We start from the raw sequence: 11,220 nt of genomic DNA on the forward strand, positions 1-11,220 counted from the left end.
CAGATCGGTAAGAGTGGGCTATTCTAATAGTTCTAAAATTAATATATAGGCTTATAAGATGAGGTTAACCTTGTCAAACAGGGAAATGTATAGAAAATGGCTGAATGGAGAAATAAAACTCCCAATAAGAGACCGGTATCACATCTAACCTAATAGTCTATCACTGCTTCGAGGCAGTCCAAACTAAACTTCACTGGGCCCCTCTAACCAGATCAGATAGCCCCCAAATGAAACACAACTTTCTGAGATAAAACAATAGTATAAGCTTGATGCACATTTTGCCGCATGTGGTGCCTTTGTCAGGAATTTGGGTTAAACTATGCAGTGTGTGCAAAAATGTGCATCAAGCTTAAACAGGTTTTCCAAAAAATTAAACTACTCTATTTGACCTGCACATTGTGCTAGCAGAATTGCCAGCAAATTAATACATGTTATCATGTACATAAAAACAGGTCCTTCCTCTTACTTTTCACAGTTATCAGAATTCAGGGAGAACCCTCCTACAAATCAGTATCTTGCTCTGTGTCAGCTACAGTACATGTCACTTAATTCTCACACTAATACATTGATAATAAAGTCAGAGTGAGAGCCTCATTGTCCCAGCTTGGGGAAGTGTTTCAATGCAGGACCAATTTTGTCAAAGTGGGGCAAGAAGCAAATGCAGTAATTGCCTGAAGTCTAAAGCTAGTAATTTTGTTTATAGTGGTGGCATATTTAATAGATATGCTTTCCTTTTAAGGCTGAAGCTTGTATTAACACTGTGATTTACACAAACACACTTTAAATTTTGTAACACATTTTTACTGGTCTTTCTTTGGTAGGAATGGGACGGTAAAGCTGAGGAAGCTAAGCGAGCTTACGAAAAAGCCATGAAAGAATATAAAGAGAGTGCACCCTCAGAGTCCAGCAAGAAGTATGAATAATTTTATCAAACTGATTTTATTTGAGAATATGCATTGTATATTTGCCAATCCGATTTTTATTTTTTTTGTTTTTTGTTAGATCTAAAAAATCTAAAGAAAAGCAGAAAGATGAAAAGCCTGAAAAGAGGAAACATAAATCTTCAAAAGGCTCTCCTCCAGCAAAGACACCCACTAAACCCAGTTCAGAATCCTTCAAAAGCAAAGAGTTTGTATCCAGTGATGAAAGTTCCTCTGAAGAAAGCACAAACAAGAAGGTGAGAAACTGGATATTTAGAATGTTTGCTGAATCATGTAACATTGCCTTACTTAATGTTACTGATAAAATGGTATTTGTTTATTTCAGGGATCAGATGAAGAGAAAGCCAGCACTCCTCCAAGCTCCAATGAATCTGGTTCAGATTAAGGGTCCACAGAGGACATGGTGTCACAAATCATTCTTACAAATCAGTGTTGTGATGTTGGGACAGCATTGGAGTGTTTATTAAATATGGGAAGATGTGTACATTTCTATGTGTAATTGAAGGTAGAACCTGCTTGTGACTTTTTTTTTTTTTCCTTTCTTTTGTAATAAATTTCTAGGTTTCCTTCCTGTTTTGGTGTTTTCACTTCCGCTCCTATATGTGTGATAAAAGCAATGGGTAATTTGATTCTTTACAATTTACGCCCCCTCTTTGCCCTTTAGCACTTAAAAGACGCCTCGTGGACGCTAAGTGTGTATAATTCAGTTAAAGAACCTTAAGTAGAGTCTCCTGAGTGCAAGTAAAGTGCATCCAATGTCTTAACAGAAGATTGGAGCCCATTTCACAGCCTGCCATCCAGCAATGTATTTAAAACATCTTTAGGAAAATTCATGCATGTTATCTTAATTTTGTAATGAACAGCTCTTTCTATTTTTATTTGTTTTTCTTTGTTAATTTGTTCCTAATATAGGTATCTTTTATGCACAATTTAATAGAAAGTGTGCGTAACTAACTTGTCAGACCGTTTATTTTTGTTTTGGTTTTTGTTTTACTGATATCTAAGGAACTGTTTACTAAACGGTGCAAACAATTTAGTAAATTGTTCCAACAAAATGCAGGGGCTGCTTAGCATTAGTGTACCTTCCAGGGCTTGATAAGGGAAAAGTACACTATCCATGCATGTACATGTTCAGCCACTCAGATGTTTATATGTGTTGATTGGTTAACATTTTCATTTGCACACAATATGTGTGGGTACTATTTAAAGTGGCACTGTCTGGGGACTTTGCAGGATTCACAAAGCCCACTAGTGGTCATATCGTCACTTGGATTCAGGTGGCCGTGGGTGGAAGGTGAGTTTTACTTGCTTAAACCTGTCCTTCGCGGGCATGGCGAATTCTATTCAGTTCCTGGTGCTTCATCACCAAGAGGACTGCTGTGCTCATATGCATATGTAAAAGTACAACATTGAGGTCTATAGAAGATCCCACAAGACCACAGGATCCTCCATAGACAGAGCCAGTTCTCTGCAGCTGTCACTAACGACTAGGGGATGGACACTCCTAGATGGTGGTAGCTCTGTCCAGTGTCTAGAAAGGTCAGGCAGAGGAAATATACAGATACAAAATAATCCCTACTTTTTTTTTCAGTAAATCTCTTGACTGGGTTGGAATATCTTTTTTTTTTTTCTTCTTCTTCTTCAGAGGGAGAGGGGCAGTACCCTTTGACTTAACACATTATGCACACACAGTAAAATGTTCTGCCCGACAACTATTTTATTTCTTCTATTTCTTACATTTTCTGGGTTCCAGTGAGCAGATATGCTACCCAGAATTTAAAAAGCACTCTATTGCAACTAGAAATTCTTTTCAAGTAAAATATTTTTTCCTGGTCAATGCACAATTGTATTTTACATGTGTTCATTAGGTCAAAATAACAATTTACACTGGCAAAAATAAATATGTGCACGCACACAGATCTTTGGGTCAGGACTTGCCTTTTTTTTTATTTCCATAAATGTATATTTTTGGCTTAATTCTTTACAAAACCATTAACACGTCTTTTCAGATCATAAATAGTTATTTGTTACAGCATTAAATTAATATTAAAGCATTTAATAAATAATGTTAATTAAAATATAACCAAAATCCAGTAAGTTAAATAGACAGACTACCCATTAATAGCAACTGAAGTTACTATTGATCCCCTTTCAAACTATGGCATGATTTGCCCAAAATAATACTACAACAGTGAAAACAAAAGATGGCAAAAGAAGGAAGGGACTATCAGACAAGTGACAGCAGTTCTGCTCCATGGCTGCTTTTTAGCAGCTCTGCAGCAACACTGATGTGAAGGGAGCCTCCCTTCTGTTCAGCCAATCAACTCTAAAGTTTTTCGTGCCAATACTGTAATGATGCAAGTTTGCACCATAATGCCACCATGTTGGGATTCATTAATGCTGTTGATGCTTGTCAAGAGCAAGCAACAATAGCATCAAGCAATAGTGCATAAGGCTCTGCTGGCGTGGAGGCAGAGCAAGACTCATGCCAAATCTCCAAGCAAAAGAACACAAGGGATGTCTCATGCCAATGGAGGACAATTCCTTCCTCATAAAATGTCGATGGTGACCTTTTCATGTATAAAAAGGGCATTTATTCTTGGGGTGAAAATATAATTGTAAGACCACACATTGAATATATTGTGCAGTTTTGGGCACCTGTTCTATGGAAGGATATTATGGCACTAGACAAAAATGCAGGGGGCTGGCTACAAATAAAAAAAAAAAAAGGAATGGAACACTTTAATACTGAAGAAGGGTTAACAAATTGAAATCTGTGTATTTTATAGCATTATACAAATATATCTAAGACCTATTCCTTTGTCTGTAAATCTATTCATAAACAGGGCTATACATATAGGACACAAGGTCAAGCATTTAGACTGGAAGAAAGACGATTTAGTCTTGTGCAAAGGAAAAAAGTTGTTTTTTTAATTTTTTATTTTACATTAAGGGTAATAAGGATATGGAATTTCCGGCATGAAGAGATGCATGTGTTGAACCTACATGAGGTCATAGTGCATAGCAGTAGCACACTATGCAGCCTCTGTAAATGTAACTGAATAAGTTAAAACAAGCATATTTCCAAAAAGAAAGCATCCAGTCACATTGAAGTTAAATCCTAAAGAACATAACGCCCACACTGCTTAAATTACTGCAGTGATAAAATGGAACAGGGTAAACTGATCCCCAAACTTGGAATTCAGACTTTTCCATATGTGTTGTATATGTCCCTTTTCTTTTAGTATCGGAGACATCACAAATTTTCAGGGTAAAGTCCTGTTCTCTACCCACTAAACCAGATATTCTTCTGATCACTCCTTCCAGGCAAGAATCAACTCCTCTGAGTGCTCCTAACACTGTCTTTTAAAAGGATATTTTTGGCTCAAAAGTTCAAGTGATTAAGCTCTTGGCAATAACAGAGAGGCAACATTTCTGTTCAGGGTGGGGGGTTAAGAATACAGAGAATGCTTGTCGAAGACAAGGACTCGCCTCATGAGGGAGCACATGGAGGTAGGGTACATTTTTACGTCTGTCGGTGACAGATGTAAAATGTGCACATAATTTACATTAGCGATCCTGGAACTGGGCTGCCTGAATCACGTGGGCAGGGGATGCAACTAGTCCCCAGCACAAAACAATAACTGGGTGTGCAGTGTGGTTGGAGTGACCCCTTAAATATTCTTAGAACAATAGAAATAGAATAGGATGGCTGTGGAACCTTCAGTAGACTATTCTGTTACAGTGAATAATCAGGATTTCTATATCATTACAAGTGTAATGTTTCAAAGTGGCCGGGGCATAGCCACACACAAATCCATTAAGGCTTACTATGCTGTTATATGTCATTGCAGGATATCCCTTTGTTTTTGGCATTCTTCTGGGATATTCCGATTTGTATATTCTTTTATATCTTTAAAGAGTTACATTCTGGTTTGACTGCTTGGAATGAGATGGCTGGCAAAAAGAGAAGCCCTGTAGAATATATATATATATATATAAGACACTCAAATTCATGTGAATACTGCTAACCACAAATCGTGAGAAACATTAGGCATTTAACTCAGAATCCATTAAAGAAAATTCCTCATTTAGTAGGAGAAAGCAGGGCAGAGTGAAGGCGAGGATGAAAAATTCATGACTGCATGGCTGGTAATTGGAAAAAAAAAATTATATTTAAGATAGGGAGTGTGGACTAAGAGCAGTTTAATAAACTACTAAGAGAGTTTAATATCTTTTGTAATTTATATAGTTTTACGCAGAAAATACAAATCTCAAGACGTGTGGTTCTTCACTTTTTTGACAAGAGACTGATACCGGAGAAACTGACGGAAGCCAAGCACAGAAAGATAGACACAGGTTTCTTCAGGAAGGAAGAGATTCTTTGTTCGATTCACCGACCGGGACTCAGAGGGACTAATGTCACCAAAAAACAGCAAAGTCTGAGCCCTGATCATACAGTGTAGGTCCCTTATATAGGCATGTAGCTCCTCCCATAATCAGTTCAACCTACACATACTATTATCCATCAACCGAATAGAGACTAAATTCCTGTTTGACCACATGGCTTGCCCAGCACAATGGAGGAGGGGAAATACTCGTATATCCTGTATTCCTACACATGCTCCTTACACTACTGATTGTATCATTGCCACGTGCAACCGACCGATACATCAACATATGCAAGTGCACATACCATGTGGCAATCTTGTCCTAGTAAATTTATTTTTACTGAGATTCCACCACATTCCCCCATTTGATGCTTCTGATATTTCACAATTCCAGATGCATCACTCAACCATAGTTTGCTTACACCTCAAGTTGCCATGAACCAGACCAGACTTTGCGACTCCCTAAAGATACGAATCACGCAACATTCCTCTTCCTGTACTAGTTCTCCCTGATTTAGAGCCTCATATCTATAAATAGCCATTATCTGTGCAGCAGCCTTTCTCTCTGCTGTATTCTCTATAATGCTCTGCACAGACCTAACTACTAAAGGAATCAGACATGGTAGGAGAAGGCACAGCATCAAGATTAGCATGACTCCACCTACCAATGCCTTAAGTCCTCCAAACTGCTCATACCAGTTACCAAACCAACTACTTGGATTATACCCTTTCCATACCTGGGTAGGCACATGCGCTAGTTTAACCATATGGCTAGTAAGCTCAGCTATTGCTTGCCCTTCATCATCTATTTGAAGACAATAATTGCTTAGGTTAAACTTCCCACATACACCTCCCTCTACTGCCAATAGGTAATCCAAGGCTAATCTATTTTGGTAAACGGCTGTCCTCATCCTAGTATTATGTTTCGCTAGGAGATTGAGCGCTTGCGATGTTTCATTGGTAATTATCTCAACCACTGCCTGTAACCTTATAATACGGTTGAGCATATATATTGGGGTTCTATATCCAAAAGTACCATCCTCTGCCCACGTAGCTGGCCCATAATAATCTATAATACGCTGGGGAGGCCACTCATCATCTTCCCAGGTACCTATCTCTAGGGGTCCGCTTTTCTTTCTATGATTCACATCATATACCTTAACTCCCAAAGTCTCTCCTGCTTCAATAGGCAACAAGAAGAAGGATGGTTTGAGCATACCTAACACACATGTCCCTTCCCAGTCCTGTGGTAACTCCGAATAGGCTTTCTTACCACAGATCCAGTACAAATTTGCTGGGGCTTTCCAACTCGATGTAGCAGATAGGTCAAACCACACATCCTTTAAATTGGTATAACTTGCAAATGGGTTAGGTGGTTCTGAGACATTTGAAGCTGACCACCAAGTTGTATTCTTTGTATCATCATCATAAGCTTTTTGCCCTAGACAAGTCAATTCTCCTACAGATGTATTAAACATTATTCCTTTCCTTGCTATGCAAACATAACCTATAATGGAGGTCTTTAATCGCCACTCAGATTTACCTCTAACACTCATTTGATAATCAGCTTGAGAAGATGTTATCTGTTCAATTGTCTCATAACCGGAATACATTACCTCCTTTGCTTCCCAGGGCCATTGGTCTCCCATATTAGTACCTCCACACACATAGCAGTTGGTTACATTAAGACTACTGTCAATACTCTCGGCTAGATCAATAAACAAGTTCTTAGCATTATGGGGGATCTTATTCTCTACACTCATCTCCTCGTAGAAAGAATGGAAAACCTGATGAGTCTGGGCTGCCACAGTATCGGTCTCTATCCCTATAAATAATATTGTCCCAGGATCCAAACCTGTCCCATATATCTGGAACCCAAATAAGTTTCCGAACCTATCTATAAACTGTTCAGGATTATTAATAAGTATATGGACTGGGTTACACTCCATAGACTTACAATATGGTTTGGTAGGCAACTTAGTAACAATCATATCCTTATCTACTTCTGTCCCCAAGTTGCCCACCCTACACAAGACCAATATGGACAATAATTATAATTCTTATTTGGGCATTTTGGATCTATATACTTGTTCTTACTACTGGGGCAAATATACTTATCATTAGACCCATAGGCTCTTTCCCATTTAAGATCCCCGCATACATTCCACGGTTTTCTACCACTTGATATCGCCTTACATGCATCAAATAGCAGAACACCCGAAGAATGTACGGTTTCTAGTATTGTCTTATTTATTAGGGTCCCCTGTGAGTCTCCATTCCGAAGGGTCAACCAAATTGTACGGGGTTGATACTCTGGACTAAAACACTTAGGTTCTCCTACTCCTAAATGGCATACACTATAATCTATACCTAAGTATCTACAGTTAGATACATATCCTTTACACTCATATTGTGAATGCCAAATAAGTTTCTGGGAAATATGATTACCTGTTTTTGTAGTCTTAATGCAAACCTCACAGCCAGGTGTGTCGGTACCTCTACCTTCCTGAATAATTAAAAACACACATATATACATTATAAAACACATCACTCCTGACATCTTTGTCCTCATTCTTCGACCGTGCGATGGCACCTCAGCTTCCAGGATGTAAGGGCTGCAAGGAATGGAGTCCTTCAAGTCCTCTCTTCCCTTCACAGAGGTCCCTTCAAGACACTCTGGCTATGTAACTAGGGTAGGTGGTCAGGCTTTATTATGGCCATCAAAACACCTACTTGCTGATCTCTTTGATTACTCTAGAAGTCCCAATATCTCCTCGTCACTCCGACTGAGTTACACGCTTTAACCGGATCTTACAGGGATTATCTGGATCTGGTGTAGCTTGCCAAGAATCTACTGCTGCTGGTTTAACCCTGGAGTGATGAATCCACTGAGTCACTTCAGCCACCTTTATAGCTGTAGGGGTAGACAAAAGAACAACATAAGGACCCCTCCACTTTGGCCCCAACGGTACACTGTTCCACTCCTTTATCCAAACTTGATCTCCTGGATGATAACAATGGACAGGTGGATACATATTCACAGGTAATCTATCTTGTACCCATTTCTGTACCTCCTCCATAGTTTTACCCAACTCTACAACCTGCTGCCGGGTAATTCCTTCTCCCAACTGACTTAAATCCCCCCCTTAAGTTACCAAGTACGGGAGGTGGACGCCCATACATAATTTCAAAAGGTGAAAGACCCATCCTTCTGGTAGGTGTACTACAAATGCGTAACAGAGCTATTGGCAGAAGAACATTCCACTTAAGTTGAGTTTCTTGACACATCTTTGCCAATTGGTTCTTAATAGTTCTGTTCCTCCTTTCCACTTTCCCAGAGCTCTGAGGCCTATATGCCGTATGAAGTTTCAACTTAATACCAAGCATATGAGTCAGTTGTTGTAGGCACTGGTGAACAAAGGCTGGACCATTATCCGATCCTATAGAACATGGTAGTCCATATCGGGGTATTATTTCTCGCAACAGGAATCGCACAACTTCTCCTGCTTTCTCTGTACGAGTAGGACATGCTTCCACCCAACCTGAGTAGGTACACACAACTACTAGTAGGTAGCGATGTCCGCCGGATTTAGGCATTACCGTATAGTCTATTTGGAGATCGGACATAGGGAGTCCTCCCATATACTGGACTCCCGGTGGTTTCACTGGACCTTGCCTTGCGTTGTTCTTGGCACATATCACACATCTACGTACAATGGCTTGAGTCAAGTTGGACAATCTTGGTATGTAGAAATGCTTCCTAAGAGATTCTTCCATACTCTCTCTCCCGGAATGTGTCCCATTGTGATAATTCTGGACAATTTCTACGGCTAGCGATGCTGGAATAACTATCCTTCCATCTTCTAACTGATACCACTTATTCTCCAGGTACTTCCCAGTTTCAGTCTTTAACCACTCTTCTTCTTGAGCTGTATAAACTGGAGTCCATTGAGACAGAGGGGTCGGTATGAGAGCAGCTATACGTTCCACATACTCCTGTTTTCCTGATTCAGCGGCACGCTTGGCTGCATTATCTGCCATCCGATTTCCTTTTGTTACATCACCATCACCTTTCAGATGTGCTCGACAATGTATGATACCAACTTCTTTCGGTTCCCACACGGCTTCCAGTAGTTGTAATATCTCAGCTGCATACTTGATTTCTTTACCCTCTGAGTTCAGTAGTCCTCTTTCTTTATACAAAGCTCCATGGGCATGAGTGGTTAAAAACGCATACTTGGAGTCCGTGTAGATGTTCACCCTCAAACCTTCAGCCAATTGTAACGCTCGTGTGAGTGCGATTAGTTCTGCCTTCTGTGCCGATGTTCCTTTTGACAATGGCCGAGCTTCTATCACCTTGTCTATGGTTGTCACTGCATATCCTGCATAGCGAATCCCTTCTTTCACATAACTACTGCCGTCCGTATAGTACTGGACATCAGGGTTCTGGATGGGAAAATCACGAAGGTCCGGTCTACTTGAAAACACTTCATCCATCACCTCCAGGCAATCATGTTGACTCTCAGTAGGTTGTGGCAAAAGGGTAGCTGGATTCAAGGTATTAACAGTCTCTAGATGCACTCTCAGGTTTTCACATAACATAGCTTGATACTTAGTCATGCGGCTATTGCTAAACCAATGATTGCCTTTATATTCTAGCAACATCTGTACTGCATGTGGGACTCGCACGTAGAATTCCTGACCCAGAGTGAGCTTATCAGCTTCGGCTACCAGCAGGGCGGCGGCAGCTACGGCTCTTAGACAAGGTGGAAGACCACTGGCCACTGCATCCAATTGTTTGGACATATATGCAACAGGTCGTTGCCATAATCCCAAGTACTGTGTCAATACTCCCACAGCCATTCTTCTTTGCTCGTGTACATATAAGTAGAATGGACGTGTATGATCAGGTAGACCTAATGCTGGGGCACTCATCAATGCCTTCTTAACATCTTCAAATGCCTTTTGCTGTTCAGGGGTCCACAGGAAGGGATCGTGTTCTGTACCTTTTATAGCCACATAAAGAGGTTTCGCCGATATCGCATAACTGGGAATCCATATCCTACAGAAGCCTGCTGCCCCCAAGAACTCTCGCACTTGTCTTCTATTCTTGGGTATTGGTATTTGGCATACAGCTTCTTTTCTCTCTGGCCCCATTATCCTTTGACCTTCAGAGATATGGAATCCCAGATACTTGACAGTTGGCTGACACAACTGGGCTTTCTCCCTGGACACCTTGTATCCTGCCTTCCAAAGAATGTGCAGTAGATCATGTGTTGCTTGCTGACATATCTCTCTTGTAACTGCCGCTATCAACAAATCATCTACGTATTGTAATAGTACACATTCTCCTGGGATGGAGTTGAAATCTAGTAAGTCTTGACTTAAAGCTGACCCAAATAGGGTAGGTGAATTCTTAAACCCTTGGGGCAATCTTGTCCAAGTCATCTGGCGTTTCGAGCCCGTTACAGCATTTTCCCATTGGAATGCAAAGATACACTGGCTTTCCGCAGCAATTCGTAGGCAAAAGAAGGCATCTTTGAGATCCACAACTGTGAAGTAGGTAGCCCCGCCCAGAATTAAAGCAAGTAGGTTATATGGATTGGGCACAACTGGATGTATACTTACTACCGCATCATTGACTGCTCACAAGTCCTGCACAGGGCGATACTCATCTGTACCGGGCTTTTGAACAGGCAACAATGGGGTGTTCCAGGGGGAAGTACAGAATTTTAGGATACCATACCTTATGAACTTATCCAAATAAGATTGTATGTTCTTCTTGGCCTTTTGTGGAATGTGATATTGTCTCAGGCTTACTGGATAAACCCCAAGCTTTAGTTCGATACGAATTGGTGGGATATTACGAGCAAGTCCTGGTGGGTTAT

The 11,220-nt window shown here is 40.4% G+C and overlaps 1 protein-coding gene across 1 annotated transcript in view; it reads left to right on the top strand.

Moving 5' to 3' along the window:
* The window catches only part of SSRP1 (structure specific recognition protein 1), a 36,986-nt gene extending 35,507 nt beyond the window's left edge, over positions 1-1,479 (top strand). The window contains exons 14-16 of the mRNA XM_063434913.1: positions 822-913; positions 1,003-1,177; positions 1,267-1,479. Coding sequence (XP_063290983.1) covers positions 822-913; positions 1,003-1,177; positions 1,267-1,326 — 327 coding nt within the window. The 3' untranslated portion in view covers positions 1,327-1,479. The remainder of the gene's footprint in view (positions 1-821; positions 914-1,002; positions 1,178-1,266) is intronic.
* Positions 1,480-11,220: the final 9,741 nt, after the last annotated feature.

This window comes from Pelobates fuscus, chromosome 10 (genome assembly GCF_036172605.1).
Source record: "Pelobates fuscus isolate aPelFus1 chromosome 10, aPelFus1.pri, whole genome shotgun sequence".
NCBI lineage: Eukaryota > Metazoa > Chordata > Amphibia > Anura > Pelobatidae > Pelobates > Pelobates fuscus.